Source organism: Phyllopteryx taeniolatus, chromosome 17 (assembly GCF_024500385.1).
Source record: "Phyllopteryx taeniolatus isolate TA_2022b chromosome 17, UOR_Ptae_1.2, whole genome shotgun sequence".
NCBI lineage: Eukaryota > Metazoa > Chordata > Actinopteri > Syngnathiformes > Syngnathidae > Phyllopteryx > Phyllopteryx taeniolatus.
The window spans coordinates 944119-962761 of NC_084518.1; the positions used below are offsets into that span (position 1 = coordinate 944119).

The window sequence follows — 18643 nt, forward strand, 5'->3', positions numbered from 1 at the left end:
GTGTTGCACAAAACCGGAAACGAGTCAACCGTGTTTTCCGCAGCGACTTTGACGTCACGGCACGTTAGCGGTCAGTTGGGTCTGCAGGTTGGAGGATGAAAAAAACAGCAATCGAATGCAAAGCGCTTACAATGTGGCCTGCGACTCAAGCACCGCTCGTTCGATTCCCCCCACCCAAAAGCCTCCCACTGCTCCAATATGTTGTGCTGTCCATCCCAAAATACACATGGGGCCAACCCCCCCCCCCCCCCCCCCCCCCCCCCGAGGAACCTCCCACCCTTTCTTCCCTCCCTGTGGTCCTCTGAGACCTGTTGCCATGGTTACGGCTGAAGGATGACTCCGACCTATTGAAAGACATTATGCCCCAACACGCGCACACATGCACGTGTGCGCACACACACGTGTCACGTGATGACATCATCGTGAGAAATGTTCGAACCCCCTGCACACGCACGCACACGAGTGGGAGTGCGAGGTCGTGATGAAGTGTCCCCGCCCCTCCTCGCCCCTCTTCTCTCATCTGTCATCACCATGGCGACCGGCATCCCTTCGCGTCGCATTCGCTGACGCGTCGCTTTGTTTCTTGAGGGAATCGTAATTGAGAAAATTCCAGTGTGTGCTCGTGTGAGACGCCGTCAATAATTCCCATCGACGCATTTTTCCTGGATAACGTTTGTAACAATTGTTACTGAAACATTACAAGCTATGAACTAGCTTAAGGTTTAAAATAAAGCTTCATGTTTTGAAATTAGGCTTCAAAGTAGGGTTTCAAACAAGGGTTATGTCTGCGAAAGCCAGACTGTTCCTGAATGCATCACGTTACATTCAAGGAGTGTTTGCACATGAGAGGAACAAATGACCTGGAAAACTTTTGATATCTTTTTTCCCGCCCATTTCCACTTGTGCGGCGCGCTACCGATGCCATCAGGCTGCAGTCAACGACATCGGCGCACGTGAAGTACAAATGATGTCTTGCGGAAATCACAAGTGCAGTTTTTTTTCTTTTTCTTTTTTGCTCCTTTGTCACAAAATTGCGGCTGACGTCTCAAAAATGACCGGAAGCGCAATCCAAATCATCTCATCACCAGAAATCATCCGCGCAGTCAAAAAAGAAGTCAGACGATTGTTGTCCACCTCGTCCTTGAATCGGAACTTTTCGCCATTGCTATCCTTTTCCTCCCTAAAAAATGTTCCCTTGCAAGATTTTATTTTATAATAAATAAAACTACTTTTCTATTTCTTAAACTTTTACTTTTTTCCTTGAAAATATGACCTATGCTTGGAGAAAAGCATAGGTCATATTTTGTTCATGACAAACTTATATTTCCTTGAAAAAGTATGACCTTTCCCTTTGTAAGATTCCATTTTTTTTGTCTTGGAAAAATGTGACTTTTCTAGGAAAAACTAATATTTTATACTTGGAATGTATGACATTCCTTTAAAAAAAAAAAATATTGAAAAATGTGACTTTTTCTCGGAAAAATATTTCTCCCAAAAATGACCTTTTACCTTAAGATGCTGACTTTTTTCTTGACAAATATGCATTTTATTCCTCAGATGTTTATTTTTTTTTTTCATTTTAATGTGCAGCTCTTGAAACCTCCATAAAATCGATATTATTTAAAAAAAAAAAAAAATGTTCTTAATAGCAAATATTTATAATATAAAAAAATACTAGACACACAGCCACAATAATAAATCTTGTTGGATGAATAAATAGCTTTAGTCTCCCAGTGTCAACGTGATCATTATCTTTATTTGCGTTGGCTCTCACTGGAAGTTGTACCTAATGAGGTGTCCTGTACGTTTTGGCCTTTTGAAAACGGACGTCATCTAGAATCCTCCCCTTCTGAATATTTCAGCGTTTGGCCTTGATTTGGCTGCCGTCGCTGGAGGTGAGCGAGCGAGCGAGAGTCCCTCGAAGTTTTCACCCACAAAAAGAGTACTTTTCAAGCGGCTGCCATATTTGTGATCTCACAGTCGGGACACTTTTTGTGTGCTTTGGCACCGTGGACGGGACGATAAACCCGCACGCCATATTAGGGCGGCGGGGAAGGGAGAGGTCACGTGACTCAATGGGCCAATCGTTGGGCCCTCGCTGACCACCGCCGCGCAAATAGACACGTACCCACAGACACACAGCGCATGTATAGAAATGGATGAATGTGTTCGCATGCATGTGTGCACAACAATAAAGATGATTATTCATAAAAAAAAAAAAAAATCTTCTTCTTCTGTGTATCGATGGGATTGACCGAATCTAATAAATACCGCATATAAAGAGACAGCAGAAGAAAATAGTCTGAAACATGCAAGGATAAAGTCGCGTTTTGTTTCTGTAATTAAATAAGTAAATATAAATACTACAAAATAAATAAAAGTCAGGACTTTGTGAGGGGGGGGGGGGGGGGGGGGAGAGTATTGTTTTCTTTTCTTTTTTTCCCAAGAAACAAAATGTCATATTTGTCTTTGAAAAAGGTTGGCATTCATTATATGAGAAGAAAAGTCATCACATCTTTTCTAGGAAATGTTTTTAGAAAATAAATTCAACTAAGAAAAACAAAATCGTCGTAATTGAAAGAAAAAGGTCTGAATTTGAAAAACTATTAGTTTTTCAAATCTTACCCAAACAGTCATCAGAATCTTACAAGAAAAAAAAAAGAAGTACAAAAAATCAATGTATTTTTTCCAAGAGAAATTTAGGATTACATCATCTTTGTCTTGTATTGTTTTGTATGTAATATGTAAATATTTTCCTGTAAAAAGGGAGAAAAGAACTGTATAACTGATGATCTCATCTCCTTTTCATTCAAATTGAGTGTTTTCATGTTGACATGTCTGCTTTTTTTTCTTGTATCGTCATGAAATCAAATTTAGTCTCAAAAAAAAAAAAAAGTGTTGTCTATTAGTTATTCATAATCCAGCCAGACCGATTTTAATTAGGAGAGCTTTAAAGTTGTCAGCAGCTGTAAAGCGAAATCCAATCTGGCATCCGAGTGCAGCTGTTGCGTCCTTCGCCTCCCAGCAGGCCACACTTCATTCGTGGAGGAACATGGCGGGGGAGTGGGACAAGTTGGGGGGTATTTAAGAAAAATCAAAAATATCCATGAAAATGGTCACATATTCGCCTCAGAATTTCATGAGGGAGTCAAATTTTCTTCCCCCATATTTGCATTCCTCTTCCAAAAGTAGACACCGCTCGCCCTGTCGCTACGCCCGTGGTTGTCATGGTAACAAACACCTTACCCGCCATTGGCCCAGCCGCCGGGTGAATGATCAGCCCCCTCCAAACAGGCTGATTGCAGCGAGACAAGAAAAAAGGTGGAAATGTGCTGCACTTCTCCATTCTTGAATTATTTTTGTCAGAAGCACGTCACATATTTGCTATCAACACACCTGGGAACTGTCTTCAATTGGGAACAAAAAAGGAAAGGAAAAAGTCATAGTTCTTTAGGAATATCATTTTTCAAGCAAGAAAAGGCCTAAACTTAAAGAGAAAAGGAAGCGATAATCTTATTCAAGAAAAAAAAATCCCAAAAACCGTTGGAAGACAAAAAGTCAAACTAACAACAAAAAGTCATATTTTTGGAGACAAAAAGTTGCAATCTCCGACGGGAACTCTTTTAAATTGAAAATAATCAATAATAATAAAAGAACGCATTTCCTTGAGAAAGTGGGAAGAAAAAGTGATTTTCCAAGAAACAAAACTTAATCAAAATGTCATGCCAAGAAAATATAATTTTGCAATTTTTTTGAAGAGAAAGATTTCATTCTTACGAGAACATGATGGATTTTATTGATGAAAGAGTTGGATTTTTTTAAATCTATATTTTTCCACCAAAAATGTAGAATCTCACCAAAAAAAAGCATTTTCAAGACAATTTGTGTATTGTTTAAGGGGGCAAATCAATCTTACTCTTTTGTGTATTTCGGTGGAAGCGCGTCACAAATCTCTTCCAGCTGCCAACCACGCTGACACATGACACGCGCATGTGCGTGCGTGTGCGCGTGCGGCAGTTTTGCACAAAAAAAGAAACTCCCGCCGCCTCCGACGGGCGTGTAATCGGCGGCGTCTGGGCCCGGTCGCGTTCGGAGGCTCAGGAAGCAACAGCTGCGCGTGAATTCTTAAGCACGTGACGCAAGATCGGCTTTCACTCTTCTGTCGCTGTTAGCCTTAGCATTAGCTTCACTCATTGATTTTGTTGTTTTTCTTATTGTTGTTGTTTATTGAGGCGTGCGAAGGGAGCGTCCCCATGACTCGCGCCTCTTATCGGCAGAACGCAAGACACCACGTGGCACTTTTTCTTTCTTTCTTTCTTTCGGGCTTCTGCTTTTTATTTCTTACACATCATCCCTTTTTTTTTTTTTTTGTCCTGACTTCTTGTCCTCCATTTAAGTTGAAGAAAACATAAACAAAGACAATACATACAGAGTATTAAGGTGTTTTTTTTTAAAGAAAAATGTTAGAATCTTAGAATGCAAATGTTTCAAGAAAACCTATTTTTAAGCAAAGAGTCAAACTGTAAGAAAAAAAACTAAAGTAGTAGTTTTCAACAAAAATGTTGGTCTTTAATTCTAATCTGAAAACATTTTGGGAGAGAAAAAAAAAGTTTTCAAATTACATAATTATTTTTGCGTCAGATTTTTCAGAAAAAAATGCACATTTTATTTTTAAAAAACGTCTGTTTGAGGGGAAACAAAAGACAATCTCTCAACGGTCACTTTGGGGGTGGAATACATTTTTTGAAAGGCAGACATTTTTTAAAAGCCACATTTTTCAAAGGAAAACTCAGACTTATGAGATTTCTTTTCAGGATAAAGGTGTTAATCTTATGAGAAAAATTGCTTTTTTCAATAAGTCAAATTTCCTTTTTTTTTCCCTAGGAAGACAAAGTCTTAGTTTTCAAGAAGAAATGTGTTGTTTTTTTTTTAACTGTTGTATTATTTCAAACAAAATGGTAAATTTTTTGTTTAGAAAAAAGCAGATTTTTTTTTTTCAAGAAAATTCACGCAAAAAAGTATTCCGATTTTATTAAAGAAAAAAGTCACATCTGTTGTATACTTGGCAAGGTTTTTTTTTTTTTTTTTTCTGAATCTTGAAATGTTTTTCGAGGAAAAAAGTCTCTAAGAAAATATTTTTTTCCCAAGGGAAATTCTCCTAAAACTTACCCTTGTGAGATTTCAACGTTTTTCTCCAAAAGGCTTTTTGGGGCGTTTTATACATTGTATAGTAACACTCACTAATCGTTTTTTTATTTTGTATTTTTTTTTTTTTTTTACATAGTAAACCTAGATAGTTCCTTTTTAAAATTTCCACTAAAACTCCCCTTGTAGTGCTTATGGCGTCGGCAACGAGCGAACGATTGGGAACGCAGTTCACTCGTTGCCGACGCCCTGAGCACTTGGCGTTCCCCTTTTGAAATACACGATGGGATACGAACGGCTGGGTTTGCCCGAATCCCCGCTAAGTCTGAGCCGCGCTGCGGACGGCAGACGCTCGGCTACGACTCGCACGGACACAACTACCGGCGTAACCGCACACGCGACCTTATGAATGTGCTATTCCGACCTGGGGGGGGGGAGGAAAAAAAAAAAAAAAAAAAAAGCTCTTCGAGCATGAAAATTGCTCCTTCATTCCCCATTCTCATGACCTCTTAACCTTCTCAGGATATCACCTCAGATCAGATGCTGGCACACAAATATCAGCACACGCACACACGGACACACGCACGCACGTCCTGCCTGGGAACCACTTGAGGCGGAAGAAGAAAAGCCAAGAAAGAAAGGAAGGCCTTTCTTTGTCCTTTATGTCCACAGTGCAAACACCGCAACCCTTTTCAAAGGCTTTAAAGCTAATGAGGCTCTTTTTACACACTATCTTAATGTGTGTGTGCGTGTGGAGCAGGGGTGTCAAACTCAAGAAAAAAAGACAATTTTATTTGTGTTTCAAAAGTTGTGATTTCACTGGGATGCTGCAACCGGAATCCAAGGTCCTACTTGGTCGGCGCTACAAACAATCCACAAATCCAAGACTTGAATCATCCGGAACGATCTTTCTACCGAACGAGCACTTCCGTTTTCAGCTGGCCCAAAAATCACCAATCGCCGCATGACTGACTAAATCTTAAGGAACTTTCGGAACATCGTAGATCCAAACGGATTGGAACCGAATCTATGTAACCGGAACTAGGAACACCAGAACCAGGGGATTTCAAGAGACCCAGATAGTGGAAGTCCTACCTGGAGGAAGCAGGTCCCGGCGGGGGTATTCTCCTCGATGGTGGCGTTGTAGAAGCTTCTGGAGAAGACGGGCACGTTGTCGTTGGCGTCCTCCAGCACCACATCCACCCGAGCCGTGGACGACAGTGGCGGCCGCCCGCCGTCCGTCGCCACCACGGTCACGCTGGGCGAAGGCTCCGACTCGAAATCCAGGGCGGCGGCCGTGGTGATGATCCCCGTCACCGGGTCCACGGAGAACCAGTCCGAGTGGGAGTTCTCGCCCTTCAAGAGGCTGTAGTGGATTTCCCCGTTGGGACCCTGGTCCTTGTCCCGGGCGGTGACTTGAAGAACAAACGATCCTGGGTAGACCACTTCAGGGATGGTCTGTCTGTAGGCCCGCTGGTCAAACAGAGGCGGGTTGTCGTTCACGTCTGTCACCCGGATGGTGAAAGAAGACTCCGCCCTGAGGGGGGGCGTACCTGAGTCGGTGGCCATCACCCGGAGGTCGTAAGAGTCGCGCTCCTCTCGGTCCAGAACCTGGTCCACGTAGATCAGGTAGATGATGCTGTCCTTGGTGGTCAGCGCAAACTTTCCGTCGCCGCCTTCCAGCGACACGTTGACGTTGGCGTACTCGCCGTAGTCCGGGTCGGTGACGGAGATGCGGGCCACGTACTGGCCCGGCTGGGCGCCCTCAGAGATCCTCGGGGAGCCGTCCTCGCTCAGGAAGATGATCGTCATGGTGGGCTGGTTGTCGTTGTAGTCGCGCACGTGAATGGTCACGAAAGCGTTGGTCACCTGGGAAAGGAAGATCAATAACATTTGTCAGCACATGTTCAAGGTCTGCCTTACAGTCCAGCTTTCTGGACCGTCGATCAGTCCGTTGTTTGTCTATAGGTGGCTTGCGCTTAACATGGCGACCGGTCCGTAGACCATAACCTTCGTTTTACCTCCGGATGGCTTGCGTTGTCCCTGGCCTGGACCACCAGCTCGTGCACTCTCTTGAGCTCGTAGTCCAGCGGTCTGTTCAACGTGATCACTCCAGACTTGAGGTCCATGACGAAGTAGCGCTCGGGGTCGCTTTGCCGTCGGTTGATTTCATAGAGGACCAGGCCGTTGTCACCCTCGTCCTGGTCTGTGGCGAAGACCTGCAAAAATACTCTTGTGTCAACTGCCGAACCCCACACCTGATGAAAACCCCTGAGCCAGTGGTGACTCGACTCGAGTTTCAATTTCAGGACTAGGGACCCAAGTCAACTGACCTGTAGGATGCTGCTTCCTTGAGGGAGACTCTCTGAAATGATGGCGTGGTATCGGCTCTGGTTGAAAACCGGCGCGTGGTCGTTGACGTCGGTCACGCCCACCTCCAGAGTCATGGAGCCCACCCTCCTGGGCGAGCCCCCGTCAAAGGCCTCCAAGACCAGGGTGTAACTCGAGCGTTTTTCCCGGTCCAGGAGTCCGTTGACGACCAGGTCCAGATACAGCGCCTTATTGGCCGCCCTCTTGGTCTCCAGACGGAACACCTGGCCCACGTTCCCCTCCCGGATGGCGTACCCTTGAGTGGTGAACTGGTCCTTGTCGGCATCGCTGGCCGGATCCAAGGAAAACCGGGTCCCCGCTGCCGTGTGCTCGGGGATCCTGAGAAGCGCTTTGCTTTTGGGGAACTCGGGTGCGTGGTCGTTGATGTCATTGACGGTGACGGCCACCTGGATGGTGATGCCCGTCATGGTGACGGCGATGAAGCTGTAGTGATCCCTGCGCTCGCGGTCCAGGCGGCGCGCCGTGGCGATGATCCCGGTGGTCTCGTCGATGTTTAGGTCTCCTCCGACGCCCGTGCCCTCGTGGTCCGAGATGAAGTAGAGGCTGGCGGACTCGCCGGGCGGCAACCCGGCGCTGATGTCGCCGACGATGGTGCCCGCCGGCTGCTCCTCGTCCAACTGCAGCTCCAGTGCCCCGAGGACGGCGACGGGGGTACGAAGCAGGACCAGGACCACGGGCAAGTAGATGAGCGGTCGCCAAAGAAGAGAGCAGAAAGACGGGCCGCCGGGCCGCCGTCGCAACCCCTCGCTTCTCAGAGACATGGCTCAGCTAGACCTGGACACACAAAGACGAGTACAAATGGTCAAAACCAATTTACGGGAGGTATTTAACACATTAAGCGAGTGTCCGGTCCAGTGTTTGTCTGAACATGCCCTGTGATTGGCTAGAAGGCGGTCCATTCTGTCCACTGACGGACACTTCGAAACTTTGGCCACGGTGGTACAGGAAGTACCCAAAGTCTCAAATTAATTTCACTCTGTAAGATGTTGAAATTTCTGTTGGTGCTTTGAGGGATTTTTTTTTGCCGAACGATGTTCTTGTTTTGTAAAGCTCGGCGTCGGCATAATAAGCCACGACTTCACCCTACGGCCTTTTCGCTTGGCTCCATCCTTTGTTGCTTCTTTTATTATTTTGTTCTGTAGCTTACTGAAAGCTAATGGACGAAACCAAACCAACTGACTGGCGAGCAGTCCAGTGTTGGCCTATAGGCGCCCTGTGATTGGCTGGCGAAACTCGACAGAGCGTGGAACTGAAACACGGAATCAGAACTGTAACATTTAACCGATTTACGGAGTCGGAACATTTGCCCTCCCATCAAAGCGGTACGGCGGCGGCGATGGTCCGGAAGGATCCAGAATGGAGACGGCGGAGCGCGCCGAGCCGCCCGTCCTCACGCTACAGCGCTACATAAATAGAAAGTCTCCACGGACACGTCGTAATGCTCCACGCCGTCACGGGTCGGCGGCGATCTGCGTGAAATCCTTCCAATGGAAACATCCCGCCGTGACGGGAAGCGAGCGAGCCCGGCGGCTGACCGAGCGGCGCTCGTCTGGACCGCGGCTCCTGCGGCGCGGATAACAATTGGACGGCGAACGCCAGGAATGTCCCGCACATCTGCCGCGCAGCCAGCCCGGGCTAACGGGCTAACGGCTAGGTGTGCTGCTAGCATTCAGTTTTAAAATAATAATAATAATAATAAGAATTTTTTTTATTAAATCCATCCGCCTGTGGTTAGAAATGCAACTTTAGTTGCTCGGCTGTTTTTGCTTCCAAACAAATCAATGATTCGCATTAGCTGCTAGCAGGATTTAGGTAACAAAAGTACACAAGATAGCACTTTGGAAAAAAACAACAAAAACAAAACTGCATTAACGGGACAATCATCCTATTGTTGCTTTTTATTTTCACCTTTTTCTCCTTGAAATATATTGTGAACACATATTTAATATGTAATCAATCCCTTGGCCACCGCTGGACTTCGCTCCGACCGTGACCACATGCGGCAGTTTTACAACCCCCCGGGGAGGCCCCATTAATAACCCGTCTATGGCTCCCCCGAGAATGGGGGGGGGGGGGGGGGGGGCGCTGTTCCCCCCGTTACGCTCGCTGACCTCCACATCTGGAGGGACGCTACTGCGCTTTTTGTTTTAGACTGGAAAATGAGGGTGGGGGGTGGGGGGAGCAGATGGAAGGCGTTAAGACGTCGTGACTGGAGCGAGCCAGCCAGGATGCGTCGGACAGGACGTCCGCGACGTCTTCCTCCGTTCCTGCAGCTTAATGTCGGAAAAGCGGCGAGAGCGACGCGCCGTCTGTATGCCGGTGAAGGTCGCGCTAACGGTCGAATCTTTGCTTCCGAGGAATCGCACGCGCCCTCTGGTGGCAACGCAAAGTAAACCGCAAAAGCTGGCGCAGCGTTGTGCAATAACGATTGGGATAAATGTGGGTGTTGAACACGTTTGTCCAGAAAAAGGACGCAAAAGAAACATGTGCGACCCGGGCCTGAACTCTCCAAGTACCTTGTTGTTACTGTTTGTGGACACAATGCTGAGACTCGCTGAGAGCTGAGCAGAGAAGCGGCCTCGCGTTTTTCTCACTTCTGCGCAATCCGTTGGAGGACACGGACGGACGGACGGACGGACGGACGGAGGACAGAAAGAAGCCCGTTCGGATTTGGAAGCGTGCTCGCAGAAAAGCTTCTCCCGTCGCCCGGAACGTAAACAAACTGCCGACGTTGAGCAAAACAACGACGGGGCGGCGGAGATCGCGTGGGGCCCGACCCCGTCGCGCAAAGACGATGTCACGCAACCTTTACTCTCTACCACACCTTTTACTTACTATCATAAAAAAAGCAATCAACCAGTTGACGCGTACTAGTTAAAGGAGTTTAAGAAAAAGTCCTGAGTTAAAACGTACAAACTATGAAAACATGGAGGGTCGTTGAAGAGGACCAAAGGAGTTCAAAGGTACCAAATAAAGGAGCCAAAAAGTTTGGAAGTACTAGTCATGGCCGTTATGACCAGGTCAAACTCAGCATTACTTACTTATACACTTTAACACACGTGAACGGCGGACCCCATCAATGGAAAAAGTCCCCGAAATGCAGTGAGATCTCATTGGCCGACCTGTGAACCCGCAAGGTCACACGCACGCACGCACCCGAACCAGCGGCGGGTGTGTTTGTGTGCGCAATGCATTCCAAATCAATCGGATTCTTGCGCTGGCCTCGCACACTTCGCACTCAAAGAGTGAAAATGAAGACGGCCGCGAGCGCCCTCCCACCTCCTCGTTTTGGCCGGCTCTCAAAATCGATGGGATTCACGAGCCGAGCCGAGCCGAGCCGTCATGAAAAACGCACGAGCGGACACTCGAGCCGCCGCCGGGCGGCCGGCCGACAGGTTTGCTTTTTGTTACCAAGCTACAGCAACTGCTTCTTCGGAATGCTTTACAATTCTTACACCATTTAGAGAAAGTATAGTTTTACATAGCTTTTATATTTTGTCATTTTTTTCAATATTTCTAAGAAATGTATATTTTCAGTACTTTTTAAAATCTTTAAACACAATCAAAGATTCCTTACATTTTGGTCTTTTTTTGGTCCTTTTCTTTGTTCCTCCTTTTTCTGGGATTGTCAATACAAAATGTGTTTACAAAACTGTTTCATTTTAATTAAAAAAAAAAAAGAAATCATGGGCTATTTGTTTTATTTAAAAGAATTTTTTTGTTCACTGTCTGATTTTAAAAAAATAAAACTAAATCATGGCAATATGTTTATAAAACAAAAAAAATTCCGCATTTAAAAAAAACATTTTTTTTCCTATATGACAAAAAGTATTATCGAACAAAATTATAACAACTTCCCTAAAAATAGATTTTGCTATTTTCTTTGCAGTGTCAAATAAATAAATCCTGAAAAAAAAGCTTTCATAGAAATGCAATGTATCAGTGTTGTGTAGCGTTGCCATTTTAGGCAAATCTCTATATTTAGATTTTTCAATGAATATCCATGCAGCCAAAATGGAAAATGATATTGACGCTTTTCTCCAAGATAGTTTGACGACAATCTGACAAAGGAGACTCCACACGGTCCGTTGGCGACCGTGGCGACGAGCGCCCGCTGCCATGGCAACGGCGCATCCGGAGGGGGCGCCGCTAACGAAAGGCGCCGCCGAGGGGAATTCTGATTGACGCGAAGCTGCTCGTGTTCATCAATAGCTCGGCGAGCTATTTTGCGCATCTAACGCGCAAGTGTGTGCCATTGTTTACACGGATGGACGGGCGCGCATGTGCGCTGAGTCACTTTTCCGACGTTTGTCCCTCTTCGACTTCCCAGGCCCGAGAAACACAATCCAGGAAAAAACAAAACGCAGGACAAAATGAGTGCGACTCGGTAACAATGCGAGTGTCAAATACGATGACGAGTGTTCTCGGTTACGGACTTCAAAACTTGGGCGCGACCCATTTGGACTTTGGAGACCGAGGCGCGTTCCGATATTTGGCGGAGTAACATTATATGCCCAAAGTCACCTCTTTTTGCCCTCAGCTGCTAGCAAAAACAAACTCAATTAAACCCATCCAGCCATAAACAAAAGCAAAAGAGGTCTGATGTCTTCAGCCTGACACACACACACACACACACACACGAGCGCAACCTGCCCAGTGTTGACTTTGTTGATAAGCTCCACACAAACACTTGACCGTCGTCTGGCTTGGTCTCTTTAAATCAATCGCGGACATTATTAAACGGCGCCGATGTTGCCAATGAGCTTGTTGAGCGCTAAGTGGTGCCGGATAAATAAATGATAGGACAAAGCTTTGGCCGCACACCTCAACAGTGCGCGGAAACGTGCGTTATACGTGAGCTTTGGACGCGCCGACGCTGGAGCGACAAACAGAGGACTAATGAAGCGTCTGCGATGCCCTGGCCGGTGGGTGAGGAGAGCCGCGCTTGCCGTTAATGAACGCAACAGTCGAGCACGGAAGGAGAACACTCGCGAGGGGCTGCTGTAGGTCACAGCTCACGGCCTGACACGCGCACGCAGTCTGACCAACTGACCAATCGGATTCCAGCTCCTGATGCCACTCACTAGGCCACGCCCCAAATGTCACTGAGGTGCCCGTGCACTTTCCACTTCCTGTGTGTGTGTCCCAATACTTTTGGCCATCCAGGCGTCGTTCAGATATGATATATTTTTTTTTTCCTTCCCCCATTTCCTGTAGGGTTCTTAATACGTTTGTCCATCTACTTGTTCTACTTCCTGTCGGTGTCCCGAAACATTTGTCCGTCCCGTAGCCATCTCAATACTTTTGGCCATGATTATGTCGTTCTGTGTCCCAATACTTTTGTCCTTGTGAAGCACTTCTCTTGATCAGTTCGTCTGCAGCGAAGAAAAAAATGTGCTGGACGAATCCACGGAGGTCCAATATTAAGCGCAGATATTGATTGGTTCATTTATTTATCGGAGGTTTGGAGCTTTTCCAGGAAAACGGAACATTTCACGCTAGCAGAAAAAAAAAATAACAAATCCCAAATCGTGTTAGCCCGCTGGAGCGTCGCGCATTTGCGTTCATTTGGCGCATTGACGAAAAGCTGTGCATTGTGCCAAACAAAAAGCACGTGTGAACGTGCGCGTGCATGCATTGTGTGCGTGTGTGGGGGGGGGGGGGGGGGGTTGCCGACACTTACATTCATTGGAGGAACGTGCACGCGCTGGGTCTCCCCGATATGAAGCTGATTACTATGCAAAAAACGACTCGCACAATCCACAGAGGGAAAAAATCGGCCAATTCCATAAGATTGGCCGCTGCGTGTCCGCGTTTGCTTCTTTTTGGGTCACATCCGCTGTGCTTTTCTTTCTTGTTTTGTTTTTCTTTTCCCCCAAAATCTTGTCTTCTTGCTGCTCCAGCATCCACACAGAAGCCGACTGAGGCTCGCCACCGACTGACGGGCAGGCTGAGCCCGCAGCAGCAGCAGCAGCAGCAGCAGGTCCACGCCCACACCCCTCCCCCTGCTCCCCCTGCCCCCCCCCCCCCTCCTCAATTGTGCACGTGGGTCGCCGGCACAAAGTGGGGGAGGGAGGAAGGAAGGCTGGAGGGACTTTGGTGCCCCCCGTGGAAGTAAACGTGCGAGAGACAAAAGATCCTCCTCAGTAACTATTTTGTTTTATTGTAATTTAGTTCTAATTTATTCACAATACTTTTTGTCCTTTTTTTTTCTACTGTTACTATATTTTTCATCTGTTTTTGTATTTTTCTCCTAATACTTTCGCATTTCTCATCTATTTATGTATTTCTAAATCTATTATTTTACAGTAATAATTCCCAGTGATTTCAACATTCTTTTTCTTTTTTTATCAAATGTATTTTTATGTAATTTTTTTTTTTATTTTAATTTGATATTTTTCACCTTTTATGACGTACTTTTCATTGAATATTTGAGTTTTTTCTTTTTTTAAAGAATGTAGTTTTTACATTGATTCATTCGTCTTCCGTTCCGTTCCGGCGCATATGGAAAAAAAAGCCCAAGCATTCGCAATTCAGAGTCGTCGGTCAACCTAGCGTGCACGGGTTTCGGGATGCGGGACGAAACCGGAGTACCCGGAGAAAACCCGCGCAGGCACGGGGGAGACTCCGTGCAAACTCCGCACAGGCGGGGCCGGGATTTGAACCCGCGACCTCAGAACTGTGAGGCAGACGTGCTAACCAGTCGCTCACCGTGCCGCCTACAGTACTATTATATATCATTATTAATATTTTCCTTTTTTTTTTGGTCACATTTGGGGACGTTCTCATTGGAGGACTCTCCATGAAACACAAATTCATTTGACCTGGCAACGTGGAATTTGGCAGTCACGCACCAAAAAGTCTCAAGGAGCCATTCCCGACGTCTGCCATTTTGGTTTGAAGCAACCGTTATAGGCGGGTTTTTCCCCATTGGCCCTTCAAAACGTCGTGTGGATTTTGTCCGAACTTTAAACCTTCGACTCGACGTGAAATCAGTTTTGTCGTCATTGGGCACGTCTGTGAAGTTTGATGACTCGCCGTAAAACACAAGCTTTAATAAGTCCAATCTGCGAGGAGACTTCCCTTCGCGTCCTTTAACGATACTTGGTTGGCTTTCCCGCGGGACTCCGCACGCAGCAGACCTCCTCACGCGAATGCGCCGCCGCCGCACTTTTTTTTTTTGCTGAGTGCGAGCGTTGCGCACAGCTGCGGCAGCTGGAAATGCGAGAGCCTTGTGACACAAATGTGTTGCGTGGTGCACAGTGGCAGAAGAAAAGAAGAAGAAGCTCTGGATAGTAAACGCTTCCCGTTTTCCACATCCAAGGTCGGGAAGAACGCCAACTCCGTTTTAGGAGGTTCGTATCGAATATTGTACACAAGGAGGAGGAGGAGTGTTACTTTAGAATAATATGACTCAAGTCAAAGTCAAAAGTAGTCATCCAAAAATTCACTCGAGTAGGAAAGTACTCAATGAAGAAACTACTCAAGTAAAGAGTAACTTGTGAGTAATTTTTTTTTTCCAAAAACAACATTGCAACATTGGTCCCTACAGAAACATTATTTGCTTGATTCACCCAAATGACTTCATGATTGCGTGTGCGGCACCTTGCGATAGGGCTCATTTTTTTTGCCATATCACTGCCAAAACAACAATAGAAACGTTATCTCAACGTTTTCTCAAGTTAGAAATGGGCTGAAATAGTTTGGACAGTCACAATTTAAGAGCCGCATGACAAAGTAAACACACTCGCGCGGCTGTTTTTTTGTTTTGTTTTTTTGTCCCCCACAAAATGAGTCATCTTGATTGGCTTGCGGTCATGTGACTGCCTTGTGTCGTCCGATTGGCGCAACGGGCGCCCGATGCGGAGGTCGAAGATGGAGTCTAAAAATAGACGCGCGCACGCAGGAATGGATAAATAAAAGTAGCCAACGGGATGTCGATCATTGCAACGGAGTGAAAGTAGCGATCCTTCTCCACAAAAGTTACTTGAGTAAATGTAGCGCGTTACGACCCACCTCTGCGTATCGCGGATTTCTCAGTCGTACCCATCGAATTTGATATTGGTGATTTTTCCGCTCCATCGTGGGCTTTTGCGGGGATCGTTTTCCCACATGGACTGTTACTGCAGACTCGTGTAGCAATAAGTGCAAGTCTCGAGGAAAAGCTGTGAAAAAAGACGGACGCTCAAAGTTTGGGATCATAACACTTTTAAAAAAGGAGATCAAGTAAAACGTGTTCACGACAAAGCAGAACTGGTTTACATCACTGCACGTGTATGGTAAAGTCAACGGGATTAGCTAATTGAATATAGCTTACCACCGCTAGTTAGAAGCAACTGGAGTCCCTCTCCACAGGTAGTCAAGGACAGAAACAGCCGCCGGTGCACTTTCAATTGCTTTATTGAACAAACGGTAACAAAATAAACGCGTAACATGCGCATTCATACGCCAGCCGCACGGCCACAACCGACAGCCAGGCGCCCGAGACGCAGGCTGGCTAACAGTTAGCCAGTTAACAGTCACCCGCCAACCTGAGCCAACAACAACAACCGACTCCACCGTCTCATTGGGTGACTCCCAAGTCACTCACAGCCACATCCATTAAAAGTCACAGATACGACAGTGTAGAACATGAGGGTGAAAAGATATCCTTGCCACGAGACACATTTTCATCTATCGCGGCATGTTCTGGAACGTAACCCGCGTCATAAATGAGGGACTGCCGTACAGCGAAGCACAGGAACGGTTGGAAAGGACTGAATATCAACCGAGACAAGTCCGGCGACAAATAGTTGAGCGGGCGTGCTGTTGACTTCAAAGTCCCGACATAAAGCAGTGGACTTCAAAGTCCGAATACGGAGTCGTTAACGTCAAAGTCCAGATAAGAGCTTTTGAAGATTGGGAAGGGATTTTGGGGCCACTTCAGCTAATGTTCTGTAAGGAGCAGGACAGCCAAACTTGTTGCCGTAAGAGCATTCCGGAGAGAACGACAAGGCCGCATGCTCCGCTCGTATATGTGTTGCTGCTCCGTTGGTGTTAAGGTAGCAGTTGTTCGGAGGTTTCGATTACCACAACATCTATGCTCATTTCCGTTAGCCCCTCAATAGCGACATTTGTGCTAATGATACACCGGTTCGGTGAAAGATGTTGCTGTTTAAATCTGCAAGTTGGAAATTGTTGACGTTTCAACTGGGAGTGAGGAAAACAAAACAGCTCGTAGCAAGCATGCGCTGCTTCTCATTTCGAGTCTTCCTTTCATTTCCTCAAAGTGATGTTATGCTAGCGCATAACAGTAAAACTACTGTCTATGGAATACTTTCAAAAGTATATTTTAACAAGTCTTAAGTGGGATTGAATAAGTTCAAATGTGTTAAACCAAATTTGTAAATGTTTTTCTTCACGGTCTCTGTGTCACTTTCCGTTTTCCACATTCAAGTCAAGAATAACGCACGAGGTGCACCCACAATTTCTGCGCAGCTACGAGGATGGACGATAAACAAATAAGTCAACAAATCAATCTTGCCTCCCGTGCGGTGCGTGGCCTTGGAGTGTGTGTGCGTGCGCGCATATGCGTCGCATGTGTTTTGTGCGCACACTTGCCACGGCCTCGCAATTATCATACACGACGCTAAGCAGCAACAGATGGCGAAGGCCTCACACGTTTGTCGGCGGCGGGTCCCCCACGATGACACCGTCAAATATGTACCATCGTAAACAAAAAAAAAGACAAACAAATCTCGACGCGCACACACACGTACACACGCGCCGACGTATCGTCTCCGGGGGTGCGCGGTCCTTTGGCGTCCCAGTCAATTCCCGGCTCCGACTCCGCCCGTCAGAGGAAAACTGATTAGAGCAGGAATTTGCGGGCTGTGAAAGAGGGGCTGGCAGTTGGAATCCGTGTGAAGATCCACCACCAGTGTGAAGTTTCTTGGACGCGTCCTTGATTATCTGGTCACACGCACTACGCTGACTGCTGCATTTCTTAAAGACCCACAGACTGTAATAAACGGGATGACCGACACGCCGCACGCCGGTCAGGGGGGTTGAACCTTCCCCCAAGAAATGAAAAATGAAAGAATAAGGACGGAAGGCGTAAACGGAGGCAGGAGGTTTAGTCAAGCTCTGACCTTGAGGAGCTCGAAGAGATTTTTGTTTTATGGCTGCCATGCTGAAATGGTTTTCAATTTACTGTTGCACATCTGTCTAGCATGCAAGGTCAAATTTGGTAGCATCCACAAAATGTGGAAGAGGAGTTTTGACACCCGGACGTGACCCCAAATGGTTGCTTCAAACCGACTTCTCTTGATAGACCTGGCTACCAAATGTCATGTTGCTATTTGCAAAATGCGTGGAGACGAGCCCTTGGAAAAGGAGTTACAAATATGACGTTCAAACCAAAATGGCAGACATCCTGTGCATTTTTTTTGTGGGTTTCGTCGTGATAGATATGTGCACCAATTTTCATGTTCTTGAGTGGAACGGGCTTCGGGGACTAAATTTTCCGAAAATGTTTTGAAGGACGCCTGGAAAATGCCTTCATGTAGTATTCGTTTGAACCCAAAATGGCCGACTAAGTGTGAGTTTCCCGTTTTACCCGTTCTGCTCTCTGCGAGTTGTGGCTTAAGACAACGATGAAGTTTGCACATTCCTGACCTGCTGTCTGTGGATTACCAAGTCTTGCATCGCTTTGGCCGATCTTTAAAGCCTGACTCTGGCGACTGTGAGGCGTGAAGTTGAGCCTGCGCCCTGGCCCCCGCTTGATCTAAACTTGATTATGAAAGTCCTTTCCAACTTTTCTGCTGTTTTGCGCTCGTTGGCACTCAGGTCACACTCGCCCTGTGTCAAAAAACAACAGGCAGGGTTGCCAGTTAGTCCGAGGGCACTTAGAGACAACCGATCACACCTGTGGACAGTTGACCTCTGAGCCCAGAACATCTGACTGCGAGGCAGAAACGCCGCACCGAATCAAGTGTCCCCCTGTGGTGAAATTCCGCAGCCGCATCCTGGCAGCTGCGGCCGCTCAAATAAGCGAGCGCCTCGAAGATTGGCGCTTCTCCCCCTCACCGCCTCCACCCCCGCACCGCTTCCTCCTCCCGGCCGTGTG

At 46.6% G+C, this 18643-nt stretch overlaps 1 protein-coding gene across 3 annotated transcripts in view; it reads right to left on the reverse strand.

The window, feature by feature from the left end:
• LOC133466911 (protocadherin-16-like) overlaps nucleotides 1-13491 on the reverse strand; it is a 50876-nt gene extending 37385 nt beyond the window's left edge. For 2 of the 3 annotated variants that reach the window (XM_061751090.1, XM_061751088.1), the window contains exons 1-4: nucleotides 13220-13491; nucleotides 7479-8310; nucleotides 7167-7364; nucleotides 6241-7014 (exon numbers count right to left, since the gene is read on the reverse strand). In XM_061751090.1, coding sequence (XP_061607074.1) covers nucleotides 6241-7014; nucleotides 7167-7364; nucleotides 7479-8297 — 1791 coding nt within the window. In that variant the 5' untranslated portion in view covers nucleotides 8298-8310; nucleotides 13220-13491. Of the gene's footprint in view, nucleotides 1-6240; nucleotides 7015-7166; nucleotides 7365-7478; nucleotides 8311-12589; nucleotides 13116-13219 lie in introns of those variants that run through there. The other variant, XM_061751089.1, reaches the window with a different exon arrangement.
• Between the last annotated feature and the right edge of the window lie 5152 nt (nucleotides 13492-18643).